The sequence below is a fragment of the Bos indicus x Bos taurus genome, chromosome 7 (genome assembly GCF_003369695.1).
Source record: "Bos indicus x Bos taurus breed Angus x Brahman F1 hybrid chromosome 7, Bos_hybrid_MaternalHap_v2.0, whole genome shotgun sequence".
Classification (NCBI taxonomy): Eukaryota; Metazoa; Chordata; class Mammalia; order Artiodactyla; family Bovidae; genus Bos; species Bos indicus x Bos taurus.
The window spans coordinates 88,475,546-88,493,393 of record NC_040082.1 but is presented as its reverse complement, the minus strand read 5'-3'; the positions used below and the strand labels follow the sequence as shown (position 1 = coordinate 88,493,393).

The 17,848-nt window shown below is 55.7% G+C and overlaps 1 protein-coding gene across 2 annotated transcripts; it reads right to left on the bottom strand.

The window, feature by feature from the left end:
* Positions 1 to 2,831: 2,831 nt before the first annotated feature.
* Positions 2,832 to 17,289, bottom strand: PDLIM4 (PDZ and LIM domain 4). Of its 2 annotated transcripts, XM_027547077.1 has the most exons (7): positions 17,114 to 17,289; positions 12,499 to 12,650; positions 8,888 to 8,969; positions 4,149 to 4,330; positions 3,777 to 3,940; positions 3,276 to 3,393; positions 2,832 to 3,156 (listed from the first exon to the last, which is right to left on the bottom strand). In XM_027547077.1, the coding sequence occupies exons 1-7, from the start codon at positions 17,204 to 17,206 to the stop codon at positions 2,952 to 2,954; spliced, it is 996 nt and encodes a 331-aa protein (XP_027402878.1). In that variant the 5' UTR covers positions 17,207 to 17,289; the 3' UTR covers positions 2,832 to 2,951. The 2 variants fall into 2 exon arrangements, with proteins under 2 accessions (XP_027402878.1, XP_027402879.1); XM_027547078.1 differs by lacking the exon at positions 3,276 to 3,393 and having other exon boundaries at positions 3,086 to 3,156; positions 17,114 to 17,276.
* Positions 17,290 to 17,848: the final 559 nt, after the last annotated feature.

Below are 17,848 nucleotides of genomic sequence, written 5' to 3'. Positions count from 1 at the left end.
TTGTCTCAGGGCACTAGGAATGTTCATTCCCAGGTCAGTCGGAGATTTCACTGATGAGCCATTCAGTGTGCTATTACTGGACTAGGCCCTATTAACAGTAACCCAAAGCCTTTGGACCGCATATCTCACTAGCCTGTTTTGGTCCAGGAAGTTGTTTCCTCTTGTTGCTTATTCACGTATCTAGTTACACTAGCATTATCATGAATCTTATGGAACTATATATTTGGTCAGTCATTTCAAGTTGCCTAATCATCATTGATTTTATCTGAGGCTCAGTCACACATTTGATAATGCAAGAAACAATAATCAGGTAAAATAAGCAGAATATAAGATATATATCTAGTAACTTAATAAGCTCATAAGTTAAGTATTTAAGCTAAGAATGTCTATTAGGTTGTGGCACAGTATTTACCCAGGTGGTCTGACCAGTCTATTCTGCACTGGTCGCTATCTTTAAGGGAAATTATATATTGGCATTGCATATAAAGTTCCCCAAATATATTTGCACACACAAGGCAAGTGCTGGTGGGTCAGCATGAACCCTTAGAAGGTTGAGAAAGGAATGTTACTTTCTAAGGAATTGCATGGCTGGTACCTGGAGAAAAACTGATCTTTATGGTTGAGCAGGCATTTCTGCCAGTGTGGAGGTCTGTTTAAACACCTGGCAGCAGCACAATACACACTTGAGAGAAAGGAGGAGGCCAAAGGGCAGAGAAAGTTCTATATTTTACTTTTTTTTTGGTCTTGCCTTAAGATCTGAATTTTTATTTCACCAACCTGAAAAAATGCAGAATAAGCAGAGATCACAGCTTTCTCTGGGAGGAAAGGACTGTAGCCAGTTTTTACCTGAGTCTGTAGATTCAGGGCAACCCCAGTCACAGTTCAGAGAGGTTTGTTGTCTGTTTTTCCAGAACCTGATATTGAGTCTAAATTGCTGGACAAATGGAAATGTACGAGAATAATCTTGGCATGTTTGTAAATGAAGAACAAGGAGGAGAGATTGGCACATTAACCTCTTTAAAAAGTAATAATTAAATCAATATGATACTGTCTCAATAACAAGAAAACAGTTCAGTGGAATAGAGTCCAGTAACAATGATTCCTGCAAAAATATAAAAAGTTCTTATCTATCATTAAGCAGTTAAACCTCGGAAAAATGAGTGAAGGGTTTAGAGGAATTCTTGGAAGGAGAAGACCATTCTGTTTCCTCTTCACTCAGCACTCACTAGCAAACACAACAAATATTTGTTGAATGAATGCTCATCCCTGGTAATCAGAAGAAAGTGAAGTCGCTCAGTCGTGTCCGACTCTTTGCAACCCCATGGACAGTAGCCTGCACTAGGCTCCTCTGTCCATGGGATTTTCTAGACAAGAGTACTGGAGTGGGTTGCCATTTCTTCTCCAGGGAATCTTCCTGACCCAGGGATCCAACCCAGGTCTCCCGCATTGTAGACAGAGGCTTTATCATCTGAGCCACCAGGGGTAATCAGAAAAATGCAAATTAAAGCAACTACATATCTCATTTTATTATCAGATTGGCAAAAATAAAAACAAAAACCTGGTAATACCCCGAGTTGGCAGGAGCATGAGGAAATGAGTACTGTCGTATGCTGATGGTGAGAGTGTGAACTGATAGCAGTCTTTTGTGGTTGGTTTGTGATAGTACAAAATTGAAAACAGCACAAACGTACACTACTCGGGGCTCACTAAATAAACAACGCTGCTTCCTGTCCTGAGTAACTTAACAAGAGGGCTAACCCACGTGACCCGGAGTCCAGGACGCGTCATCATCGTGTGTGAATAGCCAGGATTCATCAACTCTGCTACCACTCATATTTTTTAAAAGTGCGAGTCTGTACCGGACTGTGCAACGGAGCAGGGAAAGGCTCAGGGCCGCCCTACCACGCTGTCACCGCCGGGCCTCCGAGGAAGAGTGGCGTTTTCTCTCGACTTTGGAGGCGAGTGTTCTTTTCTAAAATCTTCCTCTCTCATACACACAAACGCACACGCTTATTCACTTACTCACTCACTCCGCGCGCCCTCTGGTGGGCAGAGGGGCGGGGGAAGGAGAAGGAAAGGAACTAATACAGCGACGGGGCCGGGAGGTGGTGGCGCGGGGGTGGGGGGCAGACCCGGAAGAGAGAATGCTGAGCTGGCCGGGAGGCAGATACCGCCCGCAGCCAAACCGGTGATCTCCCGGCATATCCCCGCGGTGTAGTCCCTTCTGCGGCTGCTAGGGGCCGCCCGCGCTCCTGGTGGTGCCCACACGGGGCTTTTCCTGCCTGTGCTCGCTTTTAACATTCCTTTGCACACACAGTTCCTCACCCTGAAGAGCTCTTCCCTCCCTCATCCCTTAGTTCCCAGCTGACACCTTCCTTGACTCCATCCAGATCAAACCTTTTTGGAGTGATGTCCCCTTACTAAGCACCTCAGACCTCCCCTCCCTATTAATAGACTTGCGCCTATGATTCACGTCTGCCATCCACCCAGGCTGTGGCTTCCTTAAGGACAGGTATACTAAGGTGCTTAGTGACGTCCGACTCTTTGCTACCCCATGGACTGCAGCCCGCCAGCCTCCTCTGTCCATGGGATTCTCCAGGCAACTGTACTGGAGTGGGTTGCCATTTCCTTCTCCAGGGGAGCTTTCCAACCCAGGGATTGAACCCACGTCTCCTGCATTGCAGGCAGATTCTCTACCATCTGAGCCAGACAGCACAGTATGTATCTTGCTCACCGTTATACCTAGTGCCTGAGAAAATGCTTGGCATCTGAACCAGTTCAGCACTCTGGAGCCAGAGCCTGTGTTGGAAGGAGGCAGGCCAAGGCACCGATACAGCGCAGGCGGAGCGGAGGAAGTTTATTAGAGAGCCAGGGCGCAAACACATATTTACACGGACCACGCGGGAACGTTAAAAGCAGCAGAGGCGGGGATGCGACGTTCTGGGAGCGGCTCAGACGAGTTCCACTTTGGCATTAGGGTACACCGCCACCACGTCGTAGCCCTCGGGAGGCTTGACGCGCGCCTTGGCGTGGCTCTCGCAGTAGAGCCGCTCGTCCAGAAAGAAGTAACCGCGCTGTTTGAGGTTCAGGCCGCAGTCGCTGCACATGAAGCACTCGGGGTGGTAGAGTTTGTCCCGCGCCTTGACGATAGTGCCCCTAGTGGGTGATCGGAGAGGACGGCGTCAGGGGCTGACAGCTCCGTAAAGCACGGCCTTACTCAGGGCCTCCGACGGAGGACCCTGGGGGCAGGTGGGGAAGGCAGGGGAGGTACTCACACGATGCCGTGGCCGCAGCGCGTGCATTCGGGCAGCCCCTGCAGGCCACTCAGCGGAGCGCCTAGCTTGCTGGCCGTGGGCTTGAGGTTCCGAGGACCGCCAGGCCCGGGCCGTTCCCCTGAAAGACAGAGAGCGATTTGCAAGAGCCCATTGCGGAGGTCAGAAAAAGCGGGAAACTTCACTTCTGCGGAGTGCGGGGCTGCACCCTACTTCCGGAGCCACCCGCACAGAGATTGGGGAGGGGGTTAGAAGGGCGTGAAAGGAGGAGCTGCGATACAAGTGGAGTGGTAATCAGAAAGCCCCGGTGCAGCGAGGGGTGTGAGGAGGCGCAGAGAACACGTGTTGTTGTTCAGTCGCTAAGTCAGGCGGGACACGTGGGAGGGGCTAATGGCTGGGAAGCAAGATGTTGGGTCGCGAAAGCCCGGATGGGACAGGTTCGGAGGGCGGAGTTTGCTACTTCAAGGAGTGGGAAGGCAGGTGGGGTAAAGAAAAGAGTCCTACCGCCCTCGCCGGCCTCCAGCATGCCCTGCAAATAGCGGAAGGAGCCTGACTGCTTGGGCTCCGCAGCTGCAGGCTCGGCTGGCTCCCGAAGCATCCTGTACACCTCTGAGCCCAGGTCGACTCCGCAGTCGCGACTTCTCGGAAGGCCTCTGGCTGGGTCAGTGCTGGACGAAAGAGATGCACGAAGGGACAGGGTTGCAGTATTAGCCTTCCCCCTGCCAGTTCAGGGTTCTGGTGAGGTTTCATGAGTCAGAATGCAACCAGCTGAGACCCAAGGTTAAGGGTCAAGATGGGACCTGGTGTGAGATTTTGAGGGATCAGGAATTAAGATGGGAACTGGGTAGGGCATCAAAAGTCCTGCCTCTGTACTACCTGTGGGGTGGAGACACGTGCAGGGCACCCATCTGGGCCAGTAAAGTAGCCTCACTGTTGCTGCCATTGTGAGGGACTGGGAGGCGAGGTGACTGCCCGTAAGGAGATCCCAAGCCTGGCCTGCCGTCTTCTGGCCCAAGGCCGGTGGCTGAGGGCCGCCTGCTTGTCAGTGGACTGCCATCCTAGGAGAGAGAGAAAACGGAGGCACTGGGAGACCCTCTGTGGTACACCCACCTATGCCCAGCTACGCCAAGCCTTCTTGGGTGTTGGCTGGCTACTCTTGCTCAGGCATCTCTGGGCTATGGTGTCTAGTCAGGGAACAGGTCTGTGGAGGAAAGGCTGAGCCTTGGGCCTGGTTCAACCCCTGAAGAAATGAGAAATGCTTATGGAAAGTCAGACACAAAAGCCCTGAATCCTTGAGACTCAACCTTGGCTCATGAGCCCTGTGGTGGTTCTGACTCCCAGTGCCCATGTGGGTGGTGTTTGGGCAGGACCATCCCAAGAAGCCTTTTAAGGCCAGCGTGTCTGTTGCACAGTGTGTGGCTTCCTTGCGAAGGTGGTCCTGGTGCCAGGTATTTTTTACCTGTCAGAACCGCGCTGGGTACTAGATGGGCCCATGGCTGGGAATGCAAAACAGGAACTCCCGTTCTACAGCCAGGAAGGGTCATCGATCATTGTGTCCCAGGACCCTTCGGCAGGAGCAGGAGGTTTAAAGGTACCATTGTGGTACTTCCCTGGTGGTCCAGTGGCTAAGACTCTGGGGTCCCAATGCAGGGGGCCCAGATTTGATCCCTGGTCAGGGAACGTTACCCCACATACCACAACCAAGGGTTTGATTGCTACAACTAAAAATCCAGCAAGCAATGATAACAAAGCTCAAAGATCCCTCATGCTGCAGCTAAGACCCAGTGCAGCCAAATAAATAAATTTTTTTTTCTTTAAGAAAAGGTACCATTGTGAGGTCAAACCCCTCTAGGCCTGTATTTTCACCCCCACTTCCTGCTTCCCAGGCAAAAAATGGGTGGCCTTCCATAGATAGAGCAGATGAGGGGCAGAAAGCAGGCCAGGGCTCAAAGCTCCCCATCCCACGACCCCACAGCCAGCCTGATGCCCATGACAGAGTCATCTAGGGGAGGGATGCCCTGAATATGCCTCCTCAACCCAAGAGAAGAGGGAAGTTTCTTTGCAGGTGCAGGTCTGAATGGGGACTGGGGACCTTTGTCCCTGCAGTGCTCAGGGCTGTGTTGCCTCTAGTTTGTAGGCACACAGGCCTGTCCTCAGCAGTATGACAACAGGCATGCACACTCTCACAATACCTTTACAGACATACCCATGCAGGAAGGCAACATACATGGATCAGCCAGTCCACCTACATACACCTAATCACACAGAGTTATGTGTACTTGGAGCCAGAGCTGGTCATGCTGGGGATGACCATGTCCCTATCCATTGACAGGGACACAGTTGGTGGCCAGAGCACCCTGACTTTAGGGTAGGGCCCAAGAGCCCAGGCTGTGAAGGTGTCCTCAGCCTCAGTCTGGGAGGAGACATATAAATTGTCCCTCCACTCTACAGTGTGAACAGGGCTGTCAGGTGGGAGAAGAGGTGGCCTACCACCGGGGGAAAGAGCAAGCCTAGGACTCGGGCAGCCTCCAGCTGGGGCACAGTTGAGCCTGCAGGGCTTTGCCCAAGCTGCTGCTTTCTACAGGCTTTGAGCTGGGCAGGAGCAAGAGGAATGGGTGAACTAGCAGCTGAATGACTGGGTAGGGTTGGAGTCCCAGCTTCTCCCACCCTAAAAGACAAAGGAGAGGGTCTCTTGCTGCCCAGGTGGGCCCCCATCAATGAGGCAACAGCAGCAGAAAAACCTTTACCCCACTGGGTCCAAGAAAAGCCCCTGAGAAACCTGAGCACTCTCCCACGTGTGTCTGCAGGGCAGGCAGGCCGGGGCTGGCTTGGCTTCTAATGGGGACCAGATGGGCCATGGACTGTGGGGGCAGGGCTGGGCCCCATACAAAGGAGGCTTCAACAGGATGCAGGGCTGGAAGGACCTAGAGGAAGAAGGCCCTCCACTTACCCCTGCCCAGCAGGGTGTGGGGGTTTACTGCAGGGTCATCAGAGCCCCTGCCCCTCCCATGGCCACCCATGCAGCAGCCTCTCAGCGGTTAAGACACACGTGATGACCTCAGTGTTGGTTTGAGTCCCAACTTTCTCACTCACTCACTGAGCCAGTTATATTACCTCTGTGAACCTCAGTTTCCTCACCTGTGAAAGGGGAGCACGATGGTTTCTATATCATAAGTTCCTGGTGGGTATAAAATGAGACCTTTGCATATAAAGCGCTGAGCGTAGTGCCTGGCATGCATCCATCATTGGATGAATGGCTTTCATGAGCATTCCTGAGCCCCAACTCCTGAACTTCCCCTTTCCATGATGTGCCCATGTGCTGTCGGGGCCGGAGTCCCTGCCAGCTGCTGATTTAGTTGTTGAAGCCTCAATGTGTCACTCCACAGCATGGGGGTAACCATGGGCTTGCTCATCAGCTCCCACGTGCCTGTGGTCAGAATCTGGGACACCCAACTGGGACAGAGGTGAGCACTAAATCCATGTGAGCGGGTGGTACCTCCCAGAGGCTGAGCTTCGGCTCTCTGCTTGTCTGGAGAGGACAGGCTGAGTCCTGCACTGCCTGCTGCACCTGGCTTGCCTTAAACCATCACCTGGTTCTCAGCTCAAATGCCACCCTGTCTGGGAAACCTTTCCTGATCACCATCCTTCCTTCACTCTGGGCTGTGTTCCCATGTGAGGCCTGAGAGAAGTCTTCTATGACCCTATATGGAAGGAGGGCCTGAAACCCCAGTTGGTGAGTGCCAGGGTACCTTGTGCTGGTCTGAGGCCCAGCTGTGGTTTTCCCCTCCTGTGATGGCTCCAGCTGGGCCCACCCCCGTCCCCCCTGCAGGCAGAGGGTGGGAGCAGTCTGGGGACAATGGGCCCTGTGTCTGTGTTACTGAGGACACAACCGGGCAGGGGCTGGGTGGGGATGTTTCTGTCGCCACCCACAGAGCTCATGACCTTTTAAGTACAAAATGGGGGCAGCAGCTAAGGGGTTGCCCTGCTGCTCCTGGAAAATCCCTCTGCTTCCAGCCTCAGCCAACAGCAGCCTGGCCCTTGAGGAGGTCAGTGAGGGGAAGTGTGGGGGCAGGGGCAACTGCCCTCCAGACCCCAGCGCCCCTGGCCCAGAGCCTCTCCCTGAGGACTCAGCAGACCTGAGCTTCACATTGCAAAGCCTGGCACTTACACGTGAGTGCCGGGCTCACACATGAGCTGGGGGCCTGCACCACACTGTCCCCATTGTTCAGCCCCACATCAGGCCTGGCTGACTTGTCTGTGTCTCCCACCCCTTGTCCCCATGGGTCCATGGGACTACCAGGTGCAAGCTCCTGAGACGCGGGTGTGGCCACAGATCTCTGCAAGAACAGCTGAGGTCCGGGGCAGAGGAAACTGAGAGCCCTCAGCCCTCCCCTTTGCCCCCAGCCACCCCTGGGACTTTTCTCTGAACCTCTGGTGCACAATCTCACCTCTGAGCCTCTGTATGTGCTTCACTTTGTATGTGGCACACTTCTCTCCAAGCCCTTTTGCTTGCCTTATTCTTCCCAGACCCTCAGGTCATGGCTTGGATGACCTCCTCCAGTCCTCTCTGATCCCTTGATTGAGTTTTATACCTCTCTGGACTCCTTCGACCCCTGGCTTCTGCCATCCCGGAACTGCTAGGTGCTTCTCCCCTTCCAGAATGGGCACTTCCTGCATATGGTATATATCTCGCCTCAGGGATGCCAGTAAAAGCAAGATTGGGAACAAACATCAGAGAAAGATGGGGACTGGGATAGATGGTGAGGGCGAGGCCACACCCTTCCCTCTGGTACATACAGCAAAACCGCCATGGAGAGACAGATAGTCCCACATGCTAGGTCCCAAGTTCTGGATCCATCACAGACCAGTCGAGTCTCCACCTTGTTTAAACTCTGTGGCCCCAGCGATGTCAAGTCCACTCTGGATACCTCAGCCTTGCCACCTGGGCTACTCCTCAGGCCCATGGCAAAATGAGGCCCTAAAGCAGCCTGGCCCCACCTTACACTCCTTGAGGACAACACCATAGCTGTGACTCTCGTCATACACAGAAAGGTAACTGAGCAGACAGGCCTGCAGCATGAGGTCTGCTAGCTGCAACTGCAGAATGGCCAGGAGAAAACTTCAGTCTTGGATAGGCAGGGCAGTGCCTTATATTCTAAGGTTGGCTCTGGCCAGGTAGGTGCCCAAGGTTAGGATGAGACAGAAGAGTACCCCATAGCCTGTGGTCACTCCACAGCCTGTGGTTGTCCCCCACCCTGCCCCCAAGCCTGGTGACTTCCTCCTGATCTGGCGTCACTGGGCAACAGAGTGAAACCCAGCTGGGTAGGTGGTAGCCCTGAGCCAAAGCCTGGCCCAGTCTCTGCCCATCACGGGCACTATTATCTCAGAATCCAGGACTGCCTGGGGTACCGGCAGAGCCCACTGCAGATACTCATCACCTGGGGAGCACCTGAAGGGGCATTGACAGGGCTCAGAGAAGCCTTCTGCTTCAGTCTCTGGCGTGGGCACCTGAGAACTACAGTGAGGACATCCGCAGTTACACCTGTGGGTGAGGCCCAGCCTCTCTGCCCCGGGCTTGCTCTGAGCCAGGCCAGCCAAGTGGAATATGTACAAACCTGGGCCTCGGAGTCGATGTGGATCCTGTGTGCCTGAGCCTTGTTGTCCTCTGGGGTACTGGGCCAGCTCCTGCCTTCAGGCCTGTGGCAGAAATTAGGATGGTCACAAATCTCTGCTTATTAGCCCACCATGCCTGGGACGCGGACCAAGAAGGGTTGGGGTCTGGGCCCAGGGCCACCCTGCACCAGGCTTGTTACTCTGCATGGATAAGGATACCACCCCAGCACTTTCCCCTGCACCAGAATGGCAGCCGTTATGGCAAGGAGACACAGCTCAGGATTCTGGGGTAGGCTGTGTGTCCTTTCTCCACCAGCTGCTCCTTCCCACTCTGGTCTGGTTCCTAGGAGGGAAGCCCTGCAGCTTCCCCACTTTTCCACCCTCTCTGTCGCTTACGGAAGCTCCACACAAAGAGGGCCAAGCTCATGGCGGGGTGGGGCAAGCCAGGCCTCACACACTGATCAGCTGGGAGCCCACCGCTCATTCTCTTCCATCCACAGCTCTGCCCAGGCCTGCGGGTCAGGCACCCGGGGACTGTGGGGGGAGGTGAGATGGAGGCTCTGTGGGGTGCACCTCCCCTCCTGTAGCCGCCGGCAGAGTCATCACCAATGTCTGCCCAGCCCAGATGGGAAACAGGCCATTAGGAAATTCCTGCTTCGCCATAGAAACCAAAAGCCAAACACCACTCAGGAGGGAGAAAAACATCATAAACCTGCCATCAGTGGGGCAGGCGGGGCCGAGAGGCTACAAGCCTGGGGCCCAGTCCTGCCACCAACTAGTCCTGTGAGAAGGCAGGCCAGGAGGGTGTGTGGACCCTGGACTGGCAGGTGAATGTGAGTGAGGCTGGTTACATCGAAGGGGAATAATGTCCCAACTCCACCCCACAGGGCCTCCTGGGACTTCTCAGGGGTCTCACCACTGGGCTAGCAGCTCAACCCTGCCCCTCTCCCTCCACTCAGAAGAGGATTTTAACGATCTGACCACACCTGTAGTCCACAGTCCCTCTGCTCTTGCCCACCACTGCCCATTCCTTGGTCCCCTGCCGGCTACCTCTCTCCTCCACAGCTTTTCAGAGGCCTGTGGCATCAAGGCTCTGCTGTCCCACCCCCACTGGCATCTGGCTCCAGCACCCTCAGCCATGCTCCCGTTACTGCCCTAGCTCACAGCTCTAACTATGGCCTGGGCATACTCAGAACTCTGCCGGGATAAACCTAGGACATCTCGTGTGGCTCTTTGGCCTTATACTTCCTTGAAGTCCTGCCCAGAAGAGAGGTACAAACTTGAGGTCTAAGGATCAGAGGGTACAAAGTACCCAGAGCCAAGAGAGTAGCCCAAGGCATCAGATTGGAATGAAAGGCTTATTTGTATGTCAAATTCCACCCCCAGATCTCCATACTTTAGGCTGGGCAGGTAGCTCTATCTACCATCTTTAAGTCCCCCAAAGGGTGGGCTGTGCAAATCCATCTTGTGTCACATGTAATAGGTGACAGGGATCTGACCAGAGGCCCTGGGGTTGGAGCTGATGCCAGGAAGGTCCTGAACCTACAGAACGTACCCAGACACTGTGGGTTAGCTTGGACTGCTGGATATCTGACTGAGTTCCAGACAAAGTAAGCATAGCAGGGAAGTTGGGCCTTTACTTTACTTTTCATCCTGTGATGAACTGGAATTAGTCTGTGGAGGATTAGAGCTCTCTGTACACAAGAGAGTAGGTAGGGAGGATGGCCTGGGCAGAGCACCACACAGAAGCTCCCTCCAGCCAGTTCGCCAGGCCCATGTCGGGGCCTCAGGCATAAGTGCTGGCACAACAGGCAGGACAGAGCAGGATCAGGGGCCTTGTAGGTGAGAAAGTCCCCAGGACAAGAGATGCTGGCCCGGAAAGTCAAGGTGGTCCTTGTCTTGATCCCCCAGAATCTGCATGCGTGAGAATTAGGGATAGGGGGCTGCGGGAAAGGACCCCAGCTTTTCATCCTGACTGAGCAGACCTTGTATGTCATGATCACTCAATCCCAGATCCTCCGTTTGAAGTTGAGGAAGCTAAGGGCTCTGATACTAAGTCACCAGCTGGAGAATAGAACAGTTCTCAAGTGCAGAGCTGGGGCTGGAGCCCAGAATCTGTGATAGGAGAGAATGTGCTCTCCCTGGCTCCATGTCCAGCAGCATCTAGGAGCTGAAACACCCAGAGTGGAACAGGTCAGGGGACCCCTGGCTCCATCCATGCCTGGCTCGGAACAAATGACCAGGGAAGGAAGGAAGGAAGGGGGACCTCCACCCTGCCCCCATCCTGCCACCCTCCCCTGACATTATTCCCTCTGTGGACCTCCTGAATCAGGCCCCCTGTGAGCCTTCCCTGCCCCTCACCCCACTACTACCAGGGCTTCCTTTATACAGCCAAGCAGAGTCAAGGCCAGAGGTGAGTCAGGGCCCAGGAACCCAGCCAAGTTGGGTGGCTCGTGGGCAGAGCAGTGCTGATGTTTCCCCCAGCCAGCCTGTACCCCTGTCTCAGAGAGGGTGATGAATGTGATCGTGCTTTATGGAGAAGGAAATGCAGGCTCATGGAGGTCATCTCGTGTACCTAAGAGCCCTCAGAGTCTGGAAGAGGGCCAGCTCTGCTGAACTCCTGGGCCAGGGCCTCCTCACTGCGAGCCAGGTGGAGTGTACCAGGCCCTGGACTTGCAGTTGGACCCACTCAGCCCAGAGAAGAGTCAGAGGTCCTGACTTCAGCCCAGAGCAGAGCCAGACTCAAATGGGGCTACTTCAGAAGCCTTCCCACCATGTTTAACGGCTCTGAGCCAATGGATTACCCTCTGCCCCACCGGCTCTAAGGCCTGGTTGGCCACGTTGTGGTTTGGGGAGGATTCGCCTACATACATCCACAGGGGGTCGTGGAAAGTCCCTGTTAACAAGGAACGTGGCAGAGCTGAGTAATTACGTCTGACTTCTCTGGATCCAGGGAAGACAGGGGGAGGGAGATCCCGCTGAGGCAGGACCCAGCCAACTGCCATCAGCCTCAGCAAGGCTTGACAGGTCAGCAGTCAAGCAGAGGGAGTGGCGTCTTTGGTGAGAGGGAGAGAGCCCTGAGGTCAGTCAGATCGTGCTTCCCCATTGTTCCACTGTGTGACTTGAAGCACCCTCCAAACTTTCTGAATCTCAGTTGTCTCACATGTAAAGTGGAGCCTATATTAGATTTTACTGTATCAAATCAGTTTGATGGTTAAACAAGGTGTTGGTCGATAAAATTTTTTCAACTGCTCATCAAGCTGGTCACTCCTGGGTGGGGAAAGGACAGATATCAACACCACAGACACCTCCAGTGTGAGGCTACCCCAGGTCTTATTTCAGCCCTGATTTGGGGTTGTCTACTCCCTGCCATAAGACCCCAACATAGTTCCAGCAATAGATTAAATGGGGGCTTCCTCCTTTCTTAAGCCACCCACATCTCTAAACAGTGCCTGCAACCCCCTGTGAGAGCGCTGCTCCTCAGGCCTGGGGTGCCAGGGAACAGAAGCAGAAAGGCTGTGTGAGGCCCTGCTCACCCAGGGTGCTGGTGACCCAGAATGCACCCTCCCCTAACTCACCCCCACCGTTCTGGCTCAGTCTGCCCTGTGCGTACCTGCTCACGGACAGTGTGAGGTGGTCACGGCAGCCCTTGATGCGGTTCTGGGCTTCCAGGTGTGTCATGAGCTCTGTACTCTCACCATTGATGGCCTGGATCAGGTCTCCAGGGCACAGGGCAGCGAGGGCAGCCTTGCTACCAGCATGGACCTGTGGATGGACAAGCCAGATGGCTGGGCATTGGTCATTACATGGCCTTGCTGCAGGCTCTGCTGCAGACCCCTGCCAACCCCAGAACCATGCCAGTGTGGCCCTTCTGCCAGTGTGACCTGTGGGTGGGCATACCATAAGATTGACTGAGTTCCCACATGGCCTGGCTGGAGCCTCTGCGCTAAAGGCCCCAACTCCAGCTCATGGAGGTCTGGTAGGATATGATGGCATAAGACAGGAGACTCCTCTGGGCTGGAACAAGTACGATGTCACTCTTGCAGCCTGCATATATGCCCATGGACATGCAGGGGACACGCAGGGATATGTGCTCTCAAATAGATAGTTAATACAAAACATGGACACATAGCCTACATTGCCTCATCCAGCCAGACCACATAGTAAGTCCCTTGACCTGACACGCAAACCCTTAGTGACCTTGTTTCTTCTCATCCCCATCCCTCCATATTTACCTCCACCTACCCACACCCTATCCAGACCACGTGAATTACTCACAGGCAGCAGAGAGCTCTCTCTTACCGCCACACTTCTGCAGGTGCTGTTACCTCTACCCGGAACACACTCCTCTGAGCCCCTAAACCCTAGTTACCGCGTCATCCTTCAGGTCTTAGGCTCTCCACAGAGGCATTTCCCCTTGGAGCCTCTCATCTGGGGCCCCACTGTACCCTGTGTGTCCCCTTTACCACTTAGCTCCCCTAACAGTGTTAGCACCTCATTCTGTGTTGTCACCTCCCCAGGCAAGTTGGGGGCCATCTACTTCCAGCTGCCAACCTGCATTCCTGGATCACAGCTCCCTTTCCTCTGGAGGACAGGCACTGAGGCCACCCTGGTGCCACTGTGGACCCCAGAGGGTCAGCAGCCTCCACACTGGAGCCTCCTTCAATGCTGATCCCTTGACATGAGTCACATGAGGCTGGGGATAGACTCATGGGATGCCTGAGTAAGCAGCCTGGGGGGAATTCAGGCAATAGGACGTCCTTTACCCTGTTTCTGGTCCCTGCACAGCCTATGGAGAGAGATTTTAGGAACCCTCATTCTTCCCAGCCTCTTTGCTAGTGTCAAGCTATGGCTCAAGAGCTGTCAGTGACACTGTTCCTATGGGGCGGGAGCTCCTGGAAGCCTGGCCAGGCTCCGCTTAGCCAGTTCTCTGTAGTGAGTAGACAAAGCTGAGGTGCTGGCAGCTCCTTGGCTGGAGTTCTGGTGTGGGCACTGCCAAGCTGACCTGCCCTGAAATAGGCTGCCCCAAGGAATATTCTTCTAGAGCATGATACCCTCAGCCACCATTAATATTCCCTTGTTGGGACACTGGCACCAAGAGAAGTCTGTCTTCCCAGAGGAGGCACCTGCTTGGCACCATCCCACCCTCCCCCGTCAAGGCCCTGCCAGGCCCCTCTCCTTCATGGATACCTGCTCTGTGGCATGGCCTGGGCTCAGTGCTTTAGCCATAACTAGCTCATGGCAACCTCTCAACCACCTAATGAGACAGAGGCTGTTCTCATCCTTATTTACAGATGAAGAAAGAGGTTTGGGGTATGGGGTACTTTGCCCCATTCCCCATTTTGGAGAGGAGTCTTCTTCCTCAGGGGGTGGCTAGTGGCAGGATGACTCAGCCAGTACAAGGGGTGCATTCAGGCCCCTGTGGGTGGAGGAAGTTCTCGAAAGCAGGGGTGGCTGGGGCTCTGCCAGCGCTGCTAGCTCGGGAGTTCTGGTCAGAGAGGGCGCAAGGCCAGGAAACCGTGACTCTCCCAATTGCCTTTACATGCATTGTTTCACTAGTCCTCAAGGCAAGCCTATTTCCTAGATGAGGAAACCAAAGCCCAGAGAAGCGCAGGACACTCAGCTGATAACCGGCATAGTTAGGATTTCAACCCAGGCCAACCGATTCCAAATCCTTTGCTCTTAACCACAGTGTGCATTTCTACAAAACAGAGAGGTGTTCTGAGTAGAAGGATCAGCAAGTATAATGGCTCATCTTGGAGTGAGAGTAAACGCAGGCTTCTGTGGCCAAAATATCATTGGTGAGCAGAGAATGGAAGAGACGAAATCAGAAAAAACACAGGAACCAGACCTGCGGGCCTTGTAGGCCCAGGAGAGAAGCTGGCATCTCTCCCGGGCAGTTGGGGAAAAGGGAGGATTCTAAACAGGGAAATCACAGGACAGAGTTGAATGCAGGCCGATTTTTCTGGATGCTGAATGCAGGATAGACAGATAAAGGGAAGAGACAGAGGAGCAGGGAGGTCAACTGGGAGACTGGGGCATGAACCAGCGGCCTCACCTATAGCAGCTACTTTTCAAGCCCCTGTGTCACTCTACATGGTCTAGAGGCAAAAAGCCCCTCCAGGGAGTTGGGCATACAGTTGGTGGTATTTGTTTGGGGCATCTAGGGACCTGGTAGTAGCAACACCCATTAGGATGCCAAGGCAGCAGTCACTATAGTTTGCAAGGAAGGAGCCCTGGACAGTGTTTTTTTTGGGGGGGCTCCCCGAGGCTTTGTGGGCTGAGGTTGCCTAGTCCCGGCTCTGCCAGCCAGCCAGCCTCCTCTCTGTCTGAGTGTGGCTGCCTCCATTGGGTGGGGGAAGCCCCATGAGCATGGGAGGGGTTGGGTTTTGAACCCCCCTGGTGAGGACACTCCCACATATCATCAGTGTCTGTAGAATTACCCTTGAGGTACCTGCTGGGCAAGCCGTGGCCTGTGCCTCCTCAGTCCTGTAAATCTCCCCAGATCCCACCCAAATCCAGGCTTAGCCATCCTGGCTCCTCAGGCCTGAGCTGCTGCTGTGTGACTTTGGGGGACAAAGAAGGGGTTCTTCCCGGCAAACTCTTTTCAGCCTGTCTGCCTGCCAGCGGCCTGCATCCTGATCGCCTCCAAACAAGGCCGCTGCTGCTGCCGCTGTGACGTGTGGAGGCCTTTCCTCAGCGGGCAGGCAGCCGCGTGGGCAACAGATGTCTCTGCTCCCTGCCGCCTGCGGCCGTCAGCCGCTGCCGCTGAGCCTGTCAGCGGCCTCACACCCAGGGTGCCTGGCCGGCTGGCCTGCCTAGCGCCCCCACGAGCCTGCCTCGGTGGGTGGACACACAGCATGACGTTCACAGGCAGACACAGATGTGTTCCCGCCCCCTCACACACACACACACCCACACCCCGCAGGGCTCTCTCAGGAAAGTGGGAGATGAAAGGCTCCCGGATGCGCTGAAGGCCCACCTCACTCAGGCCCAGAGACCTAGTGGCCGTGGGGTGAGGGCAGATGTAGGAATCCTCCCAGGACAGCTGGGCCTGCCTGTCACCCTGGCCCCCAGAAACAGTATTCCATGATGCCATGCTCCACCAGGTGCCCAACCCCTCCCAAGAACTAGAAAGACATCTCGGAAAGCCCAGCCAGCTTGGTCCAGCCCCCAAGTGGCGGAAGGGTGGGGGAAGGTGTTCTCAGTTCCCATGACACAGGGTCTCGAAGGCCAAAGTAGCCTGTGTGGGGTCAGGGGATGGCCCCAGGTCCCTGCCTTTCTTCCCTTCATACTGGGAGCCTCCAAGGGCAGGGTTCTGTCTTCTTGGTCCCCTACACTGGGACTCCAAGGGCAGAGTCTGGGTCTCCTCTTCTGGCCCTTCAAATACAGGACCCCAAGGCTGGGCCAGAATCCCGTCTTTCCCAGTTTGGGTGCCCCCTAACAGGGCCCGAGTCCTCCCCTCTGCTCCCCTGTTCCCCTTGGATTACCCACCACCCAGGGCTGTGCCCCCTCCTCTTCCTCCGCTGTCCTAAGCCTGGGGCAGTGCATGGCCATGGAAACTTGAGGAACTGGGCTGAGGTTATCCTGACCCCTGGCCTTGTGAGTCTTGTGGGGAAGGGGTCTCACAACTGCACAGACAGGCTTCCCCTTCCCCTGGAAGCCAAAAATTCCTGGTCACTTCCCCTTAGGACAACTGAGGTCATGAATGAGAGACTGACCAAAACCAGAGAGGGGAACTGGCTGGATCTTTCTTTCTTCAGTTTCAGAGAGAACCCCAGACCTCTCTGGGGTCACACAGCTCTGCTGGCAGGGACCCTTGATAGGGAAGGGGGTCTCTCAGTCATTTTGCCCCAAATCTTCAGGAGGGGTTCAAATGTAAGCAGCATTTCTGGGCCTCTGTTGACCAGTCCCGATCCCTGGCCTATGACTTTGGTCCTTCCATGGCCTGCGGTTGAGTCCCCCCAAATGAGGCCAGCAGGGAGGCTGCTTTGTGAACTCTTTGGAGGGGTCCTCCGAGGGACAGGGCAGGCAGGCCCAGGGAGAGGGGGAGGAGGTTGGGGCGGCGCTGCCCAGCCTGGAAGCCGCCTCTACAGCCTGTGTGTCACCGAGGCCAACGCTTGGCCTCCGAGCCTCCAGGACGTCGGGGATCCGGGTCCCGAGTGGACCTCAAGGGCTGGGTCTCAAGATTCAGGACCACCCCGCCGCCCTGTGGTCGCTGGACTCACCCGCGAGATGGTGAGGGGTACGCTGAAGTCCCGGCCGCCCACCAGGCGGAAGCCCCAGGGTGAAGGGCCGCGCAGGGTCACCGAGTGGGGCATCGCGAGCCGGAGCCGCAGCCGGAGCTTGAGCCGGACACTGAGGAGCCGCCGCCGTCCCCGCCGCCGCCTGGACGCCGCGCCCCGCCCCCGGCCCGCCCGCCCCCTCACCCCCCCTCCTCCCGGCCCCCGCCCCCGCTCCCTGCGCGCCGGGATTGGCCCCGCGGCTGACCCGACCCTCCCACTTCGGGGGGCTCTGAGGACCCGCCCCTCAGCCCCGACCGCCTGCAGCCCGGCACCCCGACCAGGTTCTCAAGACCCCGGACCCTGAAGGCTCCAACGTCCGAGATCCTGGCCGAGCCTCAGCTCTGCGGCTGCGGAAGCTCAAGCCGGGTCCTTTGAAGTTGCTTCTGAGGGGCGGCGCCCCAGCCCGGGGAAAGATGCGGGGCAGGGGCTGCCCAGATGGGGGATGGGGCCTCGCCCTGCTTCGAACCTCCTCAGGGTCCTGGCAGGCAGTTCTGGGCCCCACCTCTGCGAGGAGGGAGCCCTGCCCCTGAGCACACCTGGGCCAGTGTCACAGACTCAGGTTGACAGCGGGCAGTGCCGAGTATGGGAGGGGGGACAAAAAAGTACCCGACCTCGTCTGGGGAGGTCAGGAAGGCTCTCTTGGGTGCCCTGTCTTATCCTTACAAGTGTCACTGCTTC